This window comes from Eschscholzia californica, unplaced genomic scaffold (genome assembly GCF_041429995.1).
Source record: "Eschscholzia californica isolate CP2 unplaced genomic scaffold, dmEscCali1.0.p SCAF_6, whole genome shotgun sequence".
Classification (NCBI taxonomy): domain Eukaryota; kingdom Viridiplantae; phylum Streptophyta; class Magnoliopsida; order Ranunculales; family Papaveraceae; genus Eschscholzia; species Eschscholzia californica.
The window spans coordinates 36,188,477-36,209,170 of NW_028238483.1; the positions used below are offsets into that span (position 1 = coordinate 36,188,477).

The 20,694-nt window shown below is 36.6% G+C and overlaps 5 protein-coding genes, 1 non-coding gene and 1 pseudogene across 10 annotated transcripts; 4 read left to right on the plus strand and 3 right to left on the minus strand.

Annotated features, from left to right (window-relative positions):
* Window positions 1-1,856: 1,856 nt before the first annotated feature.
* Window positions 1,857-7,233, plus strand: LOC147534212 (uncharacterized). 2 transcript variants are annotated; one of them, XM_086646374.1, is made up of 8 exons: window positions 1,857-2,216; window positions 3,767-4,088; window positions 4,166-4,312; window positions 4,788-4,886; window positions 5,055-5,246; window positions 5,427-5,546; window positions 6,196-6,267; window positions 6,800-7,233. In XM_086646374.1, exons 2-8 carry the CDS (start codon window positions 3,840-3,842, stop codon window positions 7,022-7,024), a joined length of 1,104 nt encoding a protein of 367 aa, XP_086502500.1. In that variant the 5' UTR covers window positions 1,857-2,216; window positions 3,767-3,839; the 3' UTR covers window positions 7,025-7,233. The 2 variants fall into 2 exon arrangements, with proteins under 2 accessions (XP_086502500.1, XP_086502501.1); XM_086646375.1 differs by having other exon boundaries at window positions 1,895-2,216; window positions 3,885-4,088.
* Window positions 7,234-9,060: 1,827 nt separating this feature from the next.
* Window positions 9,061-12,362, plus strand: LOC147534213 (serine/arginine-rich splicing factor RS31-like). Of its 3 annotated transcripts, XM_086645734.1 has the most exons (7): window positions 9,186-9,323; window positions 9,451-9,589; window positions 10,817-10,929; window positions 11,135-11,367; window positions 11,464-11,712; window positions 11,798-11,887; window positions 11,927-12,362. In XM_086645734.1, the coding sequence occupies exons 2-7, from the start codon at window positions 9,484-9,486 to the stop codon at window positions 12,084-12,086; spliced, it is 951 nt and encodes a 316-aa protein (XP_086501860.1). In that variant the 5' UTR covers window positions 9,186-9,323; window positions 9,451-9,483; the 3' UTR covers window positions 12,087-12,362. The 3 variants fall into 3 exon arrangements, with proteins under 3 accessions (XP_086501859.1, XP_086501860.1, XP_086501862.1); XM_086645733.1 differs by having other exon boundaries at window positions 9,061-9,323; window positions 11,798-12,362; XM_086645736.1 differs by having other exon boundaries at window positions 9,197-9,323; window positions 11,855-12,362.
* Window positions 12,363-12,733: 371 nt separating this feature from the next.
* LOC147534214 (17.8 kDa class I heat shock protein-like) lies at window positions 12,734-13,787 on the minus strand. The gene has a single exon (XM_086645737.1). The coding sequence runs from the start codon at window positions 13,449-13,451 to the stop codon at window positions 12,960-12,962; it is 492 nt and encodes a 163-aa protein (XP_086501863.1). The 5' UTR covers window positions 13,452-13,787; the 3' UTR covers window positions 12,734-12,959.
* A 281-nt stretch (window positions 13,788-14,068) lies between these two features.
* Window positions 14,069-14,758, plus strand: LOC147534215 (protein yippee-like At4g27745). The gene is made up of 2 exons (XM_086645738.1): window positions 14,069-14,195; window positions 14,380-14,758. The coding sequence occupies exons 1-2, from the start codon at window positions 14,103-14,105 to the stop codon at window positions 14,605-14,607; spliced, it is 321 nt and encodes a 106-aa protein (XP_086501864.1). The 5' UTR covers window positions 14,069-14,102; the 3' UTR covers window positions 14,608-14,758.
* A 173-nt stretch (window positions 14,759-14,931) lies between these two features.
* LOC147534216 (protein LEAD-SENSITIVE 1-like) lies at window positions 14,932-18,391 on the minus strand. 2 transcript variants are annotated; one of them, XM_086645740.1, is made up of 4 exons: window positions 18,186-18,391; window positions 17,904-18,082; window positions 16,722-16,871; window positions 14,932-16,175 (listed from the first exon to the last, which is right to left on the minus strand). In XM_086645740.1, exons 3-4 carry the CDS (start codon window positions 16,813-16,815, stop codon window positions 15,079-15,081), a joined length of 1,191 nt encoding a protein of 396 aa, XP_086501866.1. In that variant the 5' UTR covers window positions 16,816-16,871; window positions 17,904-18,082; window positions 18,186-18,391; the 3' UTR covers window positions 14,932-15,078. The 2 variants fall into 2 exon arrangements, with proteins under 2 accessions (XP_086501866.1, XP_086501865.1); XM_086645739.1 differs by lacking the exons at window positions 17,904-18,082; window positions 18,186-18,391 and having other exon boundaries at window positions 16,722-17,288.
* TRNAV-AAC (transfer RNA valine (anticodon AAC)) lies at window positions 17,119-17,192 on the minus strand. The gene has a single exon. It is a non-coding gene; the product is annotated as a tRNA-Val (tRNA).
* On the plus strand, window positions 17,946-18,713 carry LOC147534218 (protein LEAD-SENSITIVE 1 pseudogene; annotated as a pseudogene).
* The last annotated feature ends 1,981 nt before the right edge of the window (window positions 18,714-20,694 follow it).

A 20,694-nucleotide genomic window follows, 5' to 3' on the forward strand; every position in this document is an offset into this window, starting at 1 on the left:
ATTTGTCTTCTAGAACTCGTCACCCAGTAACTTTTTTTGTCCCCCACCCCCTCCTTCTCTCCTCTATCATCTCTTCTCCTACACCTTTTCCTCTTGGGAGATTTTATAGGCTCCCTCATTTTTGTTAAAAGACCCCCCCTTAATGATTATTTCTCAAGTGAAATGGTTCATGGGGAGGCCTTTTAACAAAAATCGGGAGGCCTTATAAAACTTCCCTTTCTTCTTTATCCCCTGCGGGCCCTGCCCTTCTCTCAATCCGACAAAGGAATGGAAACCCTTTTGCCTGAAATTTTAGTATTATCTCAAGCTTCCAAATCGACATAAAGAGAGGAGAGGGAGGATATAGAAAGACAGAGAATAAAGGAGAGAAAAATTAAATAAAAGAAAAATACTAAAGAGATTTACTTTTTTTTTTTGATGAAGTAATAAAGAGATTTATTTAAAAAATGAAATGTTCTAGTGAACTCACTGAAATAAACAAAAAGAAAGGGTCATTTGAGCATTTATTGTATAAACGGGAAACATGTCACAAACTTGGGGACGAAAAAAAATGTTATATGGTCCGAAAATGGATGTGACCACAAGTCGAAAGTTGATGTGATCGACTACCATTAGTTGAGACATGTGGGAAGAGAAACTCACGAATTATGGGAGTCGAATACATTAACTTTCGGTATGTGGTTGGCTCCCATTTGCGGGCCAAATAATATTTCTCAAGGGACGAATTGGAAAACTAGGGGACCAGTGAGAAATAACTTCGTTAAAAATAAGAATACTTATGCGTGAAAATCTAAAATTTAAACTTTTTCCTCTTACCACCATCATCACAACCACCACAGCCCTCTTGGTCGAAACCTGCGCAAGAGGGGAGGTAGGGAGCGAGGGAAGGAGAGAGAGGAGGTGGTGGTGGTGGTGTGGTGGCGCCTAGGAACAAGAAAAATAATTTTGTAAAGCGGCTGATGATGGAAGATACACGATGACCCAAGATACACGATGACCTTGTGGGAGTGATCAGAAGAAGAAGGGAGGAATAAAAATGAAATTTCGTAAAGCGGTTGATAATGAAAATTTAATTTTCTTTTGATAAAACCAGACCTTTCATCATATGAAGGATTTAAATCCAATACATTACATGGTTTGGAGACTTTTGACTCCTTTGAGTACAACATGGATAAAATTACAACACGAAACTTACTAGAAGTAAAGACAACATGAACTTAAAGGTGTACAATAATGCAGAAACAAAATAAAAATACCCTAAAGTCCACAAAATAAAAAGATCCTAAAGATTATAAATGAGAGGATTCTAAAGGGCGTGAACTGTATTATACTTAATTATATGTAATCAGGATGAACGAAGTAGAAACGAATTGTGGTTTCATCAAGAACACCATCAAGTTTCTCGGAGAATAATTTATGGATGTCACCGGATACATTGATCTTTGATTTCAAAGATGAAGGTTGAGTGATTCCATAACTTTATTTTCTTGTTGTGTATTAATCTTCCTTCCTCCATTGATAGAAACTTCTTATCATCTCACATTCACGACACCACCTTGTGGGAGTGATGAGAAGAAGAGGTAGTTGGCGTTTGGGAAAATAAAAGATATACCAATTTTTTTTCCACTTATAACTTGTTTCCCCTTATTTCAACGAAAAAAAATAACTTGTTTTTTTTTGTTGAACAAAAAAAATAACTTGTTTCCTTTAGTTAAATTATAGCTACCGCTTTGGAGAAATAAGAATATTTTAGCGTGCAAAGATTTTGTCAAAAATTGGTCAAATTTAATTGACTAATTCATTTTCTAATCACTGGAGGGAAACAATTTTGAGTGAATTTTTTTCTTTTCGTTTTTGTTCTTCCTAATTCTACCATCATTTTTTCTTCACTCTTGACGACAGATAAACGGAGGTGGTGATAGTGGACATTGTGAAGTAAAAGTGTTTTTGTTTCTCTTACTCTAAGCAATACGTCAAAATTCACACTTTCCCTTTAAAATTTTGGAGTCTCCAAAATTTTCTTAATTCCGAGTAGGGCGGGCCTAAAATATTCACAAGTGATGACGTTTGGGCACTGCTAACATTAAGGGGTTCCTAGGGTTTAAGGTAAAAAAGTGAAGTGGAGTTCTTGGGGGCTCTGCATTTCATTCTCTATACGCATACTATCTCTCTCTCTCTCTGAGGACGGCTCGGCGAATTACTTTCCCTCTCATCAGGTAGTAGTTCTATTCTCTTCTTTTTTGTACAGAAACTAAGTCGTCATTTTGTTCAGGTTAAGTGTTCATTCATCTTAATTTCTCTAGTATTTTAGTAACCCTAGATGCCATTTAACTCTGCTCAAATTAAAAAGCCCAAGATAATCTCAACTGTATTTGATTTCATTATAAGCAACCTAATATAGTCTTTAAGGTTTAATCACTTCGAAATGTTAGTACAGTTGTAGTATACATGTTTGATGAAATTCCTCAAACAAAAAATAGACAGTAGAAGTTCACTGTATATGTACATCCATACTTTCTACACCTGGATTATAACTTAAATGACATAACACCTTATCTTAGCTTACAATATTGATTAGGTCTTTGGGTGGGTTAGAGCCTAGATGATTGTTGGATTAAGCTTTAAAAATCGGCATCTAGGCGCCAAAAACTGGATAGGTGGGTTCTACCCGATCGCTAGTCAATTTCGAATCCCGTATGGTGCCCTGGCAGCTGATTTTGGACCTGTGTTGGCTAGGCACTGATTTTGTCGGCTGGGATCATGTGTGTTTTTTTTTAACACTCAATCAAAACCCTGAGTGAAAGTAGGGTTTTGCTCTTCTTCGTCTTCTCCATTTAAGTTTCAAACTACATTGCAACTTGCAAGTAAGCTTCTCTGTCTAACGAACGTGTTTGCAACTGATTTTTTGCTCTCTCTCTTCTCTCTCTCTCTCCCTCTCTCTCTCTCTCTCTCTCTCTCTCTCTCTCTCTCTCTCCAAGTAAGTTGCTATCTCATTTTCCTCGCCTCTCTTTAATCAACTTTCTTCCACCCCTCTCTCTTCTTTTTCTAATTTCTGTTTTTTAAGTCTTAAAAAACTCAATGTTCTTATTTTTTTTCTAAATTGTTTGAGTTAATTAACAAATTAAATATATTTGTAATTGCTAATTTGTACGTTGTATAGTATTTGTGGACTGATGTGCACTCTTTACTGCCTTGACATAGAAATTGAAATTTTGAGGGTATTAATATTATATAGAATTTGTGGACTGATGTGAGTTCTTTAATGCCTTAGTTTGACATCAAAATTGGGTTTTTTGAGTGCATTAATGCATGACATATGTTTATAATTGCTAATTGGTAAATTATATCGAATTTTTGGTCTGATTTAGCTCACTAATACCTTAATTTGGCATATATACTTGGATTTTGGAGTGTATCGATGAAATCCAACTGGTCCCAATCAATTACTGCCTAGTCGCCAGGCCAAGTTGGCCATCTGATCCCCGTTTCTGATTGTTCGAGCATAGTTGCGAAAGGAAACCTGGGCGATCCATGGTAGAGGCAAACCTAGGAAAAACCTGGTAGTCTGGTACCATGTAGAACTAGGCAAGTGGGCCTAGTTGGTGCCTTAGCCAAGGGCATTATGGCTGATACTGGCATGGAGGTTGAATCAGTTTTATTGGTCAGCTACGCTTAATGGTTTTCGTGACTTGTCCAGTCTCTGTAAAAGGGAGATTTGTGAGTCTCCTGCTTTACCAAGCTTAAGGAAAAATTTGGCTGATTTCAGGTAGCATATATAACAACAATTAGTGCTTACGACTCTAAACAGTTGAGTATTCAAATATTGTTGTGAGCTAAGCATGTTTTTGCTTAGAAGCTTGAATCAGAAGCTCTTCTTTTCCCAGAGATACTTCATTGTTCCTCTCATGGCAACTGGACTGGATAAATCTAGGGTTGCTTTCTCGACGATCTCCGCTGGTAGTAGTCAACAGAAGCGTGTTGGCACTCACAATGGCAGTTTCCACTGTGATGAAGCACTTGGATGCTTCATGATCCGTCTTACTGATAAGTTCAATGGAGCTGAAATCGTTCGGACGAGAGATTCACAGGTCAGTTGCTGAATTATAGTGACATTTTGATTATTGATATTAAGTTGCTGGATGAATTAATTCATTTGGTGTCTCAGGTTTTAGAGACACTTGATGCAGTGCTTGATGTTGGTGGTGTGTATGACCCAAGTCAAGATCGTTTTGATCATCATCAGAAAGGTTTTCAAGAAGTTTTTGGGCATGGGTTCACTACTAAACTCAGCAGCGCTGGACTTATCTACAAGGTAATCTAATGGAGCAGTAACAGTAAAAGAAGAGTAATATTGCAATAGAATAATATAATAAGAAAATAGTAGTAAAAACTATAGATACAACATGATAATAATAAAATGAATGACAATAACTATGATATAAAATAGTAGTAATAATAATAATAATAAATTAATAATAATAATAATATTAATAAATGTCCACAATGGTTTCTAGGCTATGATTGATCATAATCTATAATGATTTGAAATCAATGAATATCTTGAACTGTTCTTTCAATATGTAATGAAGAGTTCTTACTTCTTAGACACTTTGGAAGCCTTTCATTGTCAATGCATGCCCATTAAGACTTCAAATCCATGTTTTTCCGACAATATCTCAATCAACTATCCCACCAAAATGAAGTACAAGAATAACTTTGACTATATCGTCATCATATTTTCATATCATGTGTATCAGCTGACTATGAAATTTCCCTTTTTCCTATAGCATTATGGGCTGGAGATAATAGCAAAGCAACTTCAGCTTGATCAAGGACACCCGGATGTGAAACGGTTATTTCTAGCTGTCTATAAAAGTTTTATGGAGGTATGAGTTTAAATGTTTGAGAAGGTCCATGAGCCATGGGGTCCTTTTAGCATTATTACGGCCATGTATGTGAATGGTGTTATATGGTGTGTGTGGATTTATATTTTGGCTTGTTCTGCATGTGCTACAACCAATGATGTTTAATAATATTTCTTTCACTTGAAACAGGCAATTGATGCTATTGACAATGGAATCAACCAATATGACACAGATCTGCCTCCAAAATATGTGAACAACACAGGCCTGTCTTCAAGGGTTGGAAAATTTAATTTGGACTGGGTTGATCCAGATCAGTCATCTGAGAAGGAAAATGAAGCCTTTCATCGTGCAATGGCTCTTGCAGGCAGTGAATTTTTAGAGGTTAGGTTTTACTGGAAAGTTCAATGTCAATTCTGCATATAATTTTGTGCTGGAGTTACTTTTCATGTCACACGTTCTCAAAAACATAATTCCATATGATACTTAATTGGACCGATTACTGAAAAGTTGCTTCAGGGTAGGCTATACAGATTATTGTAACAAAAGATTTTAATTTTCCAGAGTGTCCGCTTTCATGCAAAATCATGGTTACCTGCACGATCAATAGTCATGGAGTCCCTTACAGCAAGAGAAGATATTGATCCTAGTGGAGAAATCATGACATTGAATACATTTTGCCCTGTAAGTTGTCGTTTTTTTTTTTCTGCGGACAGGTTATTGCAAATTCTGCTCCTTTGTTAGTTGATAATACTTTTATCACCTGTTACAAGTTATTCAGTATGTAGTTGACTATAGTATTTTGTGCCATTCTATTTCACATCTTTTTTGGCTGCAACCGGGCAGATTTTTCGTACGTCTTGCCATGAATGAAAACTTAAAGGGGTGTTAAATGTTAGGTGTGACTTGATCAAAGGATGAAGGAAAATAGACAGTCTCGAGCTTCTTCCTGTTTGATTATATTTTGCATCTTCTTGTATTTGGCAGAGCTTGTAAGAGAAGGTTGATAACCGTGCAATTCTACATTTCCTGAATCCCATAAAACATGGAAATGTCACTGACGTCAGCTCGAGACAATAAGCTCCGTGGTGGTTCTAAGAATGTAGGATGTTCTAGAAAATTATGCTGAAGTATTTAGATCTGGTGACCTTTCCTTCGACAATAAATCAGAAAAGACACCCTTTACAAAGAACATATTTGTTGTCTCAAGTGTGGTTTTGATTGTTCCTAGATATGCACGTGTCCTTGATGACATCAATCTACTTAGTGCCTTATTGTTTTAAGAACTCAACTAACACTCTAAAGTCTAACAGAAAGTTGTAAATTTATACAGTGGAAACTTCATTTGCATGAGCTAGAGTTGGAGATGAAGATTGATCCTTCCATCAAATATGTTCTCTATCAGGTATTAAATTTATGTTATCTCTCCGCTTTCAGTATTAATATCTTGCTAACAGATTTTCGAGTAAGTTAATTGTCGTTTTGAAATATTGGCTTCATTTCAGTATTGTGTAGTCATTTATTTTAGCATAGGCTCTTCTCGGTGTTTAGAGAATCTTTACAAATTCGAATATCAAATATATGACTTGGGGAGTACTATTGTATGGATTCCTATTTTAGTTAAGCCCATACAAATTTGAAAACTTAGGGTGTAAAATTTGAAATCCCAAGTATATAATTATGAACACAGACACCCATTTTCCCCGAGTTCATGTGTGCTGATTAGGAGTTGGCCATTGTAATAGCACTTAATTAAACACAGCCAAGGCCCCAAGAGATAAATGTGATAGTGAAACTTCACAAAAAAATTCCAGATGCCAAACGGAGGCATAAATAGTATCGAGAAAAAGAGAAAGAAACCTTAATTTAGTACATTTTGGTGCAAGTTATTTCACGTCTTCAAGTATCGATAATATTTATATTGATGTCGACTGTAGGATGAAAGGAGCAAAAGTTGGAGAGTTCAAGCAACATCAGTATCTCCTGATAAATTTGAAAGCAAGAAGGCACTTCCAGAACAATGGAGGGGTTTGAGAGACGAAGAACTATCTGAAAAATCTGGAATTCCCGGTTGTGTGTTTGTTCATATGAGTGGGTTCATTGGCGGAAATAAAAGTTATGAAGGTGCTCTGGCAATGGCAAAAGCTGCTCTGAAGCTCTAAATATGAAGAACGGTACGTTTTCCATAAATTAGGTAGAGTTAGTCGTTGCAATTTGTTCTGCAGTGACAACAAGCGTTGGCCAGCATTTTAGTCCTGGAGCGAGTATTCTGTTACTGATTTCTAACTATAGTATTGGCGACTCGAGGGTTTTTTCATTTAAATAACAGTATTTATGTACTTATAATTATGCTTGAAGAATTTTTGGCCAAGGATCATAGTGTGCTTAAACTAGCTTAAATTTGTTAGTTCACAACAAAATCAAGATTGAGGAAAGACAAAAGACCAGGTTTCCCTTGGCTTAGATCAGCGAATGAGAAATTGTATTTCCTTTTTATCTTCATGTTTTTCTTCTTTCAATGGCTGAAAGACAATTATCATTAACTTGAAGAAAGTATGTAGTGCTACAGGAAAGACTTCAGTATGCCATTTTGCCTCAATCGAGTAATGTTGAACCACTTGATATTCAACCGACTTCTTGGTGTAGTACAATTTCTTCATTACTAACTTAGTGTTAGTTCATTTATGAACACAAATTAAATTTTTTGTAAAGATTTCTACCATAACTGTAAACAAAAGGCTTAAGCTTTATAATACTAAGATATTTACGAGAATTCAATAAATATAAAATGTAGGAAGTAATACAAAATAAGTGTCTTAACATCTTTTTGTATGTCCTCAACAAAAAAAAAAAAGGAAAAAAACATCTTTTTATTTGTATATGTAGGAAGTAATACAAAATAAGTTATTTTATATAGTTACGAGAGTGTAATCTGCGCCTATTGCACATAGACAGTTAACCGTTCAACTAAAAGTATATCAGATAAGTTGGGAGGAGAAATTATTGAAGTAGAAGATGAGGGTATGCCGCATGTGTTTAATAAGATACCCACCTCCCTTATTATATAGGTAATGCACAATTTTATAAATAAATATTAGTACAATCTAATCTCCTTCGCAAATGAGAAATACAAACCACTTCTCTCCCTAGGTTTATGTTTATTCTGCACAATTTTGTCAATAAATATCACTACAATCTAATCTCCTTCCTACATGAGAAGTACAAACCACTTCTCTCCCTTGGTTTATGTTTATTCTTGGAGGGACGCCAACTATATAACTAGGGAGGTATAATACGTGCATGTTTTATGAACTCAACTCTTGTGGTTAAGTTTGGGAAGTGTAATGGAGCCACTGAAGATAGGTTTGTAAGGCATAATTTCTATCTTTGAAGATAAGTTTGAAAAATGTGATCTCAACCTTTAAAGATAAGTTTGAATAGTGTAATCTCAACCTTTTCGATATAAGTTTGAGAGATTGAATCTTAGTCACTCATAATAAAGGTATATGCTAAAAAAGATAGCCTCCCGCTGGAAAAAAATGATACCCCACAAACAACTACCAATCAAACTTCTCTGCTCGGACAACCGGACAAACCGAACTGACATTTCAGTTTTTCTCTGATGAAATGTTCGTCCGAGTCCGTTTTTAGTTGGACATGTCGGACACCGGTCGGTCAGGTACTGGGTATACATCGTAATTTGACAAAAGAAAAGTCACCAAGTTCATTAACTTAGTGAACAATAACAACAAAAGTGGAAACACCTAGATAAAAGATCGTCAATTATAAAATCCTTTGTGATGAAAAAAATATATGGTGTCGATTTAAACGTTAGGGTCTTAAGGTTTCTCAAAGTAGAGAGTTGGAAAAACAAATGATTCAACACTTATCGAGAAAGAAGCTTCTCCGAGAAAAATTAGAAGAAGATGTGAACATCTCATTTAACATATTATCTATAATTCTGTAGATAATAATTATATAGTATTTGTATTGAAACTTGTAAATGGAGTACGACCATTAAAAGATTATTGGAATGTGAATCATTAATCATTATTCTCGCGACCAATGAACATTGAAGTATTTTGATAATTTAAGAAGTTGTTTTAATTTAAAGTACTTTAACAAATGAACTTAAAACAATGCGAGTTCGAGCTCTTTCAAACATATATGAGTCGAACTCAAGAAAGTGGAGTTACTCGAGCCGAGCTCGGACAAACAGTCAAAGACACTAACCGACCTTGAACATCTTACTACTCGCATCGGTTCCGCTCGAGTACACCCCTAACCACAGCCCCAAAAGGCCAAAACACATTCCAAGTTTTTGACGCTAACTCACGGTTCGCGTGAAACACACGCTGCGTCAAAATAAGGTTTCCCCCATCTCTCGTCTATTTAAAAGACATATCTTTCTACCTTCACCTTCTTGTCATTAGGGTTTCGTTTTGCCTCCACTGAACATAGGTAAAGTATCCCCTTTTGATCTTTAATCGTACCAAGGGTACTTTCGAATCTCTCGTTTGATTCAGTTTTTCTTTTTCACTTACATCGACGTCTAATTTTTCTCATTTTTTTGATGATGAATTCTTAGATTTCTGAAGAGATTACAGGGGAGATATCAACAATGAGGCCAGTTTTTTGTGGTAGTTTTGATTACGAGACTCGTCAATCTGACCTTGAACGTCTTTTCTCCAAATATGGGAGGGTCGAAAGGGTTGATATGAAATCTGGTATACCAATTATCCTTTTCGTTTTTTTTACTCCTTTTCTTCTTGTTCAAGGCTTTTAATTATTTAATTAATCCTACCCAAATGGATATATGGTAATTATCTTTGATTATGAGCAAGTTAATTTGATCAATCTCTATGCCTGTTAAGAAATTGCAGTAATACTAGGTTAGATTTGATGCTCGTCTCTTCGTTTAAATTGAATATTTGATGCAGTATATGGCTTAATGTCTATAAAGAACCTTATTTTTATACATCTGAGTTTCACTTAGAGCTTCAGTGTCTTTCTGCAAAAAAAAAATTAGGTTATCATTAGTGGATTCCTATCCATGAATACCCATGATGCCAAAGTTACCCCTTTTTCGATAGATATTGTGGAAAATTTAGAGCATTTTTCTCTTGCTGAGAACTTTCTTGATGCCTGGTTTATTTGACCTTGTAAGAATTCAGCTGATGTTGTCTTCCATGGACTTAAAGATTCTGATATAAACTTCACCTATCCTTTTGGCCGAGTCTCGCTTTCCACTGATCTGGGTAGATGGCTACAACTTGTAGTAGTAGTATGTCTGGTCAATTTGAATGTGAAGATTAAAACCTAACAGAAGAGATGGTTGATTGAAAAAGAAAAAAAAACTCTATGTTTAAATGTTTGTTTTGACGCAGGAACCTCTACAAGGGAATCTGAGCTCAAATCCTTGCTCATGTCTTTCATGCTATAAATTTTTCCTAACAAAGGATACTTCCTTCTTGCCTGCTTGCCTGCTCATCAGTCTATTCCACTAAAAAAATGGAATTATATGCATTTTCATCGTTTGATCATCCGATTCTTCCGTTACCACTTACATTGCCTGAAGTTTCCATCTACTGAAATGGTCATTGATGGATACTTGAATCAGCCATGCTATGCCTTCTCCTTCTACTTATCTTAGATGGGTCATTATATCAGTCTTGCAATGCCTACTACTGAATACTTGCTGTGAGATTGAAGCATGCTCAGCTTTTATGCCATTACCATCACTTAGTCCTTCATGCAAAGCTAAACCATTATTGACATCCTTTTGCATCACGCCTTCTCACTTGCAGGTGTTGTTCTCTTTCGTTCTTTAACAGGAAATAGTAATAGTGATTACTGATTTGGGTGTCACTGAGAACTCACCTCTCGGTATAAATTATTAAGATTCGAACAATTCCACTTGGGCGTACTTCTTGTGATATGTTATGTTTCTGCAGGGTTCGCTTTTGTTTATTTTGATGATGAGCGTGACGCTGAAGATGCTATCCGGAGTCTGGACAACACCCCATTTGGTTACAGTAAGCGGAAGCTTTCGGTGGAGTGGGCAAGGGTGATTTTCCAATCTCATTGTGCTCAAAACTATCTTGTTATTCATGTGTTTGTTTGTTCTATTTCGAGCTATATGTGCTCTTCGACATCGAGTGTATTGTGATAAATGGGATGTATCTTGTTCAACAAAAATTCTGCCCCATTATTCAGTAGTCATTTGGTGAATGAGGTTTTTTCTTCTTGTTTTCCCCTTCATCTACAAGCAGGGTGAGCGTGGTAGCCGACCTCGTGATGGGTCTAAATCAATGGCAAACCAGAGGCCAACGAAGACACTTTTTGTCATAAATTTTGATCCGATAGATACACGGATCCGGGACATTGAAAAGCATTTTGAGCCGTATGGCAAGGTTCTACATGTGAGAATCAGAAGGAACTTTGCATTTGTGCAGTTTGAATCACAGGAGGAAGCCACAAAAGCTCTTGAGTGCACCCATATGAGGTTTGAAGTTCTCTTTTTTGCTATCTCATTTTTGATAATTTGACAAATTGCTAAAACTTTGCGACTTATACACTGTGGTGGTGGTCCAATTTGCAGCAAGATCTTAGGCAGGGTTGTGTCGGTTGAATATGCTCTTAGGGACGACAATGAACGTGTTGACAGGCGTGATAGCCCCAGAAGAGGATTCGGGGGAAGGGGCGATAGCCCAAATGGACGTTCTAGAAGTCCGGTTCGTAGGAGTCGGCCTAGCCCTGATTATGGACGAGCTAGAAGTCCAGTCTATGATAGGTATAATGGACCAACAACGAACAGGGAAGAGAGCCCTGACTATGGAAGATACCGAAGGTAATATCTTGGGTTTTATTTGATGTAGATAATTTCATCATTAGTTGTTAATTAATTAGTAATTGGATCTTGGGTTTTAATGTAGTCGATCTCCAATTCGGCGTTCTCCTGTGAAAAGGTCTAGATCACTGTCAAGGTCTAGATCTCCAATTCGGCGTTCTCCTGCTGTGAAAAGGTCTAGATTTCCAATTCGGCATTCTCCTGCTGTGAAAAGGTCTAGATCTCCAATTCGGCGTTCTCCTGCTGTGAAAAGGTCTAGATCTCCAATTCGGCGTTCTCCTGCTGTGAAAAGGTCTAGATCACTGTCAAGGTCCAGATCTCCAATTCGGCATTCTCCTGCTGTGAAAAGGTCTAGGTCAAGATCGAGGTCCTGAAGAGAAGTTGCTGTGACAAAGGAGTGGTTGGAGTATTATTTGGGATTTGGGGTTGCCTCTCTGCCAATGATGATACATATCCATCTCTGTTTAGTAGTAGTGCAGGAAGAGAATGAATATCTTGTGTTTGCTGTCCAACTGGTACTTGTGTTTTCTGTCCAACTGGTACTTGTGTTATCATCTATTGGTTTAATATTAGTAGTAGTTTCAGCTTCAAACTTAATTGTATCTGCTAATTATCAATACTTAAATTAAGGTGTGGACTTAAGTCTGAAATTCGGATCTGTTCTGTTTCTGCCTAATCAATTTACAGAACTTTCAATTTATGGCTCTCGTGTTCCTGCATATTTCTTACGGAGTGGTACCACTTGCTGTTATCGGTAGACATGTGGACTTGTTCCTAGCAGGGACTTTACAAACCCACACTAAACTTTCACATTAAGTTTGGACTGGGTTAATCCGGGTGGGTAAGATTGAGGAAGAAACTCTGTGGTACAAACAAGAAGTAACTCGCCCAATCTTTTATCCTAAATGTGTTTGAAGGTTTTCTTAGTAGATTCGTCAAACCTACTCACATTTATGTGAAAATGATATGCATTTTGATATCTGAATTAGAAAATTAGTCAAAAGAAGAAGCACAATACAAGTAGACAAAACCAAACACAACTTCCATTAAACCACAAAGTTTACATTAGTAAACTAGTACTATCTTTTATCAAACCCTAAAAACTAGTAAGTAGTAATTAGTAATGACACTCAAACTTAAGACCACTTCTATTAGTACATTTTTTTTTACTTATTACACACACCAACCTAAAGTTAAACAAACAGTAACACTTTCAGATTTCCTCTCATTTCTTTGATGACTCATTCTCAACCAGAGATGTCAATGGATTTAACTTGAGGTTTCTTCTCTTCCACTTTAGGAACACTTACAGTAAGTACCCCATTTTCCATTGAAGCTTTCACTTCTTCCACTTTTGCATTTTCCGGCAACCTGAATCGGCGTAGAAACTTCCCACTACTACGTTCAACTCTATGCCATTTATCATTCTTCTCTTCTTTCTCTCTGCTTCTCTCACCACTTATCTGAAGAACTCTACCTTCTTCAACTTCAACCTTCACTTCCTCTTTCTTCACACCTGGAAGATCGGCTCTGAAGATATGGGCTTCTGGTGTTTCTTTCCAATCAATTCGTGTATTCGCCAATTGAGATGTTTCTTTTGAAATCTCAGGAACAGAGAGGTTGGTAGTGGTGGTGTTGGAAAAGGGGAAGTCATGGAATGGATCCCAAATGTCTAGAGAGAATGGATCAAAGATGTTTGATCTTCTGTTTCCACCGAAGAAACTTGGAATGATCGACATTTCTTGAGTTTAAACCTTGGAAGTAATTGAGGGTAGGAAGTGTTTGATACTAGAACTGAGGGAGTATTTGATTATATATATCACAGACTTGACTTGAATTGAATTCTTCTGAGAAATCTGTCTTCAATTTATAAAGGGTAGAAGCAATTCTGGGACTATCACGATCGTTCTAGAAGGTGACGGTTTTCTAGACTCATCTACAATTCTCTCTCTCTCTCTCTCTCTCTAGGTGCTTCTACGACCTTCTTCAACACCTCACCGGGATACTGGGCTTATAAACGAGTCTGGGCGTTCCAGTCCAGGCCCAGTTTTAGGGAGCAGAGAGGGCCCAGATAGGTTTTTTTTTTTTTTTTGAAATTGACTACGATCATCAACCAATGACAATTTGGACTTTGGAATATATGGACTCTAGTGAGTCGGAAGGAATGGTGTCCCCATAAACATGCACTCTCCTCCTCTTAACAAGTAGGCTTAAGGGGACGCACAAGTCAGTTATGCGTCCCACCAAATAAGGAATTCTCTTTCAGATTTGGTGCTACTATTTTCATTTTGGAGCCTTTCAAATTTAAAATAAATTCATTTTCTCTTCTCTCCTTCTAATCTTTTCCTTTGTTCTTTTGGAATATTATTAAGCAAAGTTGTTTTCATTTAATGGGGGAATTTGTTGAACCTCGCTTATACAGTTGTTTTGTATGCGAAAGCATTGTTGCTTGCCATGAAGACATTATCCACACAAATTTTCGGGTTCATACTCTTTTTTTCTTCATTCTATTCCTTCTTTATGTATACTATTATTTACTATTAGACCATAAAAGTTAATTTTTATTTGCTAAGTTTTGAGGCGTTACAGTATCATAGAACATTTATATGAAAATGATATGCGTATTTGTTGCAACTAAAAGTTTGAATGAAAATTTGTGGTTGATAGGGGAAGGGTGGAAGAGCATTTTTGTTTACACATGGGATGAATATAAATTTGGGTCCAGAAGTGATGAGGCACCTCATAACTGGTCTCCATGTAGTTAGAGATATCTTCTGCTGTGAATGCCAACAGGAGTTAGGGTGGAAGTATGAATGGGCTAATGATGAAAGCCAGAAGTACAAAGAAGGGAAATTCATTTTTGAAAAGGTAAAGATTACCAAACACAATTGGTAGTAGTTACTAGGGTTTATCGGATTCGTTCTACCTTATCAATAAACATAGAATTAGATATACATCTTGTTAGTTAATTCGTGTTTATCTTTGTTTGTTTAGTTAGATCTCTTTTAAATGATACATTTATTATTTAGCAATTTCTTTCGTCCTCCGTCCATGTTTTTTCTCCACTTGTATGTCTAATCTGTGACTTCCAATTGATTTTGAGTCCATTTGAGTCAGACACAAAATATTTCTTGAATTGAAAGGCTATTGCCGGAAATAATCTAAAATGACTATTGACCATCTGATCGAAACACGCCAAATTCAGACTCAAACAAATCATACTCAGAACTGAAAAATATATATATCTTTCTAGTCTAGAATCCACAATTGATTCAAATATTAGCATACTTTTTCTATAATGAGAAGGTAAAATCACTCGTCAAACATCAACTGACAACTGAACTTAAAATATAGATGATATCCTTATCAACTCGATTTCTTCTGTTTCAAAGTTGAAGAGGAACCCATACCTAGACCTAAACCCAGACCAAGACCCAATCCATTTCTCTGCACCTGTTTCTTAGAAACTTCTTTCTCCTTCTTTTTCTCAGTGGAAGCTTCCTTCTCTTTCTTCTTCTCCGCAGAAGCTTCCTTAGCGTGACCTCGTTCCCAACCAGGGGTTATATGCATATTCTCCACAGACACTTTAATCACATCTGATCGGATACCAATGTCAGTAGCATACCTGCTCATACAGTACATACCAGCTGTTAGAGCGATCCCAACTGGTCCAGGCATTAAAACCTTCAGAGGACTAAAGAGAACAGCAGCTAATGGAGCTCCGATAACAGCAGAAGCTTGACCACTCCCACCCACACCTGACTTGTCGAGGGTTAGAAGACCTGTCTTACAATATAGTGCAAAGTCCTCACAGTTATTCAGCAAAATGTCATAATTTCCGAAACCCTTTTGAAGGAGATACATTGCCCTGTGGATTACTATATCTGGAGTGTCGGAATCGGCAATGGTGCATGTCCCTCCACGAAGCTTCGCTATGAAAGCCGATGGGGTTACTCCATATTCGAACAAATACAATTTCCCATTTCCAAGGAAACAGTCTAAGCAAGAAAGAACTACTCCACTATTAGGTTGTTTAAATCCACAGTCGGGAAAAGTTTGACATGTTGATGGAAGGCTTGAACCAAAGGAGTTGAAAGAGTTGGAGTTTGATGGAAGATTCGACCTTGAACCAGCCGAATTGAAAGATTTGAAGCTTGGGGGAGGTCTCGAACTAGAACCAAAAGAATTAAAAGAGTTAAAGCTTGAGGGAAGCTTCGAACTCGAACCGAAAGAATTGATAGGGTTGATGTTTGATGGAGGCTTTGAACTAGAACCAAACGAATTAAAAGAGTTGATGTTGGATGAAGGCTTCGAACTAGACCCGGAATAATTCAAAGGGTTGATGTTTGATGAAGGTTTCGAACTAGACTCGGAAGAATTTAATGAGGTCTCAATGGTTAAAGGTGGTTCGTCTTCTTCGTCTCGTGTGAAATGTACAACTTTGCTTCCTCCAACGTAAATTCCTTCATTGTTTCAAGTAACAACAGAATCAGAAAAACTTAGTGACTCTAATTATTAATCAAACAACAATAGTGTAAGCAAACAATGATGAACAAACTAAGCATCAAATGTTTGTTGTGATGAATTCAAACTACTAATGAGAAAATTAAATTAGTACAAAAATTAAGTTGGAATCACAATTTAATACCCATATATTTTATAATGATAGACACCACAAAAAAGCTTTGAGCTTTGAAAAGATTAAGCAATTTCATTAACCCTAAATTTCATATTAGTACATGAGTATGGTTGTTTTTACACTGTTTAGAGATAGAGAGAGAGAGAAAGAAAATGGGTAGGATTGTACATGCAAATACCAAATCCAAACTTTGAAAAATGAAAGTAAAAAGGAAAATTAAACAATGTTGTTCATAGATTCAAGGTTTAACTAGAAACCCACAAACAAAAAGTCAAGAAGATTGAACAATTTTTAGGCATTTTCATTATTGGAGAAGAATAAGAAAGAGGGAAAGCGAGAAGGAAGTGGGAGGGGGTGTTTAGTTACTTACCATGGTGAGAGTAAGCATAAATAATTCTCCAAGTATAGATGTGATCTCCTGCTTTGATCTTGCTTCTTTCTACTTCATTCGAAAGGATACCCATCTCTCTCTCTTCAAACTCTCTCTCTTCCTCAAGAGTAAACGGAAGGAAATGAGAACCTAGTCTTTGTTCGAAAATATAATAATAAATTTAAAATTTGAAGACTAAAAGAGAATAGTGAAAATCTTTATTTTAAAATGGGTGGGTGGTAGATCAACAATGATTCCAAAGAGAAGAGGAGGGAGGAGGAGACCTGAAATTTTTCATGAAATCTCAACTACTGTACTACCAACTACTGATCTAATAAAACTGCATCCTTTGGGTTGTGTTTGAAGAAGATACAAAAAAAAAAAAAAAAAAGTAATTTGGCTTCGCCCGGGTTCGAACCGGAGACCTTCAGTGTGTTAGACTGACGTGATAACCAACTACACCACGAAACCATTTGCTGTCAAACTTAAGAGAACATATAATAGAGCTCATGCCACCCCATCAAACCACCATAAATGGAATTTGAGACATATGTTCCAGCCTTTGCCACTTGCTTTCACTATTCATGCCAATACCATCCTAGCTTAGGCATAAGCGGTTGTTGTCTCAGTCACAGAGAGATCAAGACAGACATATTCAGACTCCACTCGACTCGACGTCGTCTGGCCATAGGTAAATATGGTGGGACCATATTTTCTCCAAGGATTGGAACTACATCTTTCAAACTTATTTAAATGGTTAAGATTATACGTATCAAATTTAACACCCAGATCTCCAAGTCAGAGAATTGGACAAGTTAGAGCACCGAGTGGATTCAGTGGTTTCTTTTGGGATTTGGTATTGAATATTTATTTTAGTTGATTCGGAACACGGGACGTCACAAAACTTATTTCTAACAGTGGACATGTGAACAATATAAGGGTGCAAGGGGGCACCACCCTCCATCCAACCTACCAACTTACCAAGTGAGGGGAGAAGATATGGATAAAAAATTTGTTCCCTAATTAATTGTCAATATATATATATATATATATATATATATATATATATATTCCCATTCTTATAGTTGTGGTTTCCATTCTTGTTTACTGTATTACTATATTTTTGTAACCATAATGTATAAATGTAAGTAATATAAACAGTGAGATCAATGAAATTGGTACCTTGTTAATATTCTTCATATTTTCACAGAGAGGGGTAGAGAGAGAGAGATGGGTTTGTGCTTCTTGAATGATGTAGAGAGAAATGAGCTGAAACCAGGGGATCATATATACACATATAGAGCTTTATATACTTACTCCCATCATGGTAATGAACTGAATCACCCACCCCATATCTTCTTCTTCTTCTTCTATGGTGGTACTGTATTTTATTCACTAGTATTATTAAATTTGAATATGTGTATATATGTAGGCATATACGTGGGGGAAAACAAGGTGATTCACTTCACACGGATAGAACCAAAAGACAAATGTGGTGGGAGGAAGAGGAAGAGGAATTCAGCTAACACTTCTTCTCATGGGAGATCACCAAATGGTTCAACTACTTTTGAAGGCAATCTTTTATTGCCATGTCCTTTTCATTTATCTTACTGTGGGATAATCGGATCACATGACTCCAACAATGGAGGAGTAGTTCTGTCTTCTTGCTTGGATTGCTTCTTAAAAGATGGTGGTCTAAAACGATACAGATATGGAGTTAACAAATTGCTTCTCCTAGGGTACAGGGGTGGGACATGCAATACTGCTGTATCAGACCCATCACAGATGGTTATATACAGGGCAATGATGCTACTTGAGATTGGATTTGGTGATTACAACTTGTTGCAACATAACTGTGAGGATTTTGCGCTTTTCTGTAAGACGGGTCTTGTCTTATCTCGCTCTATATTTCACCGCATCAAGGCTGGAATAATTCATGTGAGAAATACTATTTGTCCCAAAAATGAGGACCGGTCACAGACTGAAAGCTGATGTGAATGATAATATTATTTTGTGGTAAAACAACATATGTTTGGTTGGATTTTTCTGTTTTAGATGCATAGATTTGGTTATAATATGTACTAGGAGTTATTGCTATTGATCATCTTCAAGAAAATTTTCGTACGTCTATACAAATCTTATTTTGTCTATCTCAAGAAAGAACTATTGTTCTTCTCAAAACATCTGACACCACTTGTTGGGCGGTCACTACTAAAGAACGTTTGAGCAAGATTGACTATTTGTATTGTGTGGCAGCTCCCCACAAATATGGTTTCTGATCTAATTTTCTTTTTCCTTTTTACAAAAACTGCATGAATTTGAGTTTATAAGTACCTCCAATGCGCTATGATATCCTTCCATAAGCTTGACAACTAGAAGGAAGAAAGGCATTTTATTGGGTTTTGAATCCTACACTATTTTACAAAAACTGCATGAATTTAAGTTTATAAGTACCTCAAATGCGCTACACTATTTGAGGGCATCACCAGGGCCGGTCCTAAGATTTTAGAAGCCCGAAGCGAGTTTCAAGAATGTGACCTACACTCGTTTCATAAGAAAAAAGAATGTACATCGGAACTTTATACATTTTCCGTGCACATAATGTGAATAAGTTTAAAATTGAAACTTGTGTTCATAACTTGTAATGCAATCGAACGATCTATTGAGTTGCTCGAAGATCGGTTTGGGTTTGAGGAGAGCCCTCTGCAGGCCTTAGTTGATCTCTCGATCAAGTGGTTCAGCGAGGAACTCGACGAGTCAGTAGCTTGTATAGTTATTTTTTAAACAGGAAAAAAGAAGATGTTAGAAAATGATTCTCTCAGAAAATAGCCCAAAGAAATTTCAACCTTCTTTTTTGGTGCTTAGGATGATAGTTTTGGTTGTAGTTTGATGGTGGTGGCTGGTATTAATAAATGCAGAATTAAAACCTTCAATCTGCGTGTAACTCGTTGATTCATATACTGTAATAGTCCCACATTGCTCACAAGAGTGTCCAGAGACTGGCCTATATGTGTAAGCTCAAGCTTAGTAAGTACCGAGGCCTTTTGGGTGGGCTTGTGGTGCCTTCGCCAAGGACAAAACTCCGTACCTGTGTGAGGTGGTCAAAGCGGGAACAATATTGGCAACTGCTAAGGCTTGGGGCGTTACATATACTCTGCTCTGAGTTTACTTTCTTGAAAATAAGCATGCTCTTGGTTTTTCCAGCTTTTCTCCGCGTTCCAATGCCAACTTTCAAGAATTCACCTTCTTTAGGAGTCGTAGTATATAACAACTTGTTTTGATTATTAGTAAATGGTCTAGAGAGAGAGAGAGAGATAGAGAAATGGGTTCCTTCTCCTTCAATGGTGTAGAGAGAAACGAGCTGAAACCAGGGGATCACATATACACTTATAGTCTTATAGAGCTTTATATGCTTATTCCCATCACGGTAATCAACTCACCTGACCCCATATCTTCATATTCTTCTTCTATGGTGCTACTGTATTTTATTTGCTATTTAATTTGAATGTATATATATATATATATATATATATTATATATATATATATATATATATATATGTAGGCATATATGTGGAGGGAAACAAGGTGGTTCACTTCACACAGATAGAAGAGAAAGGTGGTTGGTGGAATTCAGCTAAAAAAATTCAGTTCTCATGGGGGACTAATAAGTGGTTCTAGTTCTTTATTAACATGTCCTTTTCATGTATCTTACTGTGGTACCAGTGTAGAAAATATATTTCGTTGATTTGTTTGTAGGCTTTACACTGAGTATATATAGCTCATACAATGAGCTGTTACAACTGTTTACAAAATATATTTCGTTGATTTGTTTGTAGGCTTTACACTGAGTATATATAGCTCATACAATGAGCTGTTACAATTGTTTACAAAATCTGATTTGAATGAGTCAACCATTCTTATCAATAATCTTTGAATGAGTAAACATAGGGAAGATCTTGACTTAGTTAAGA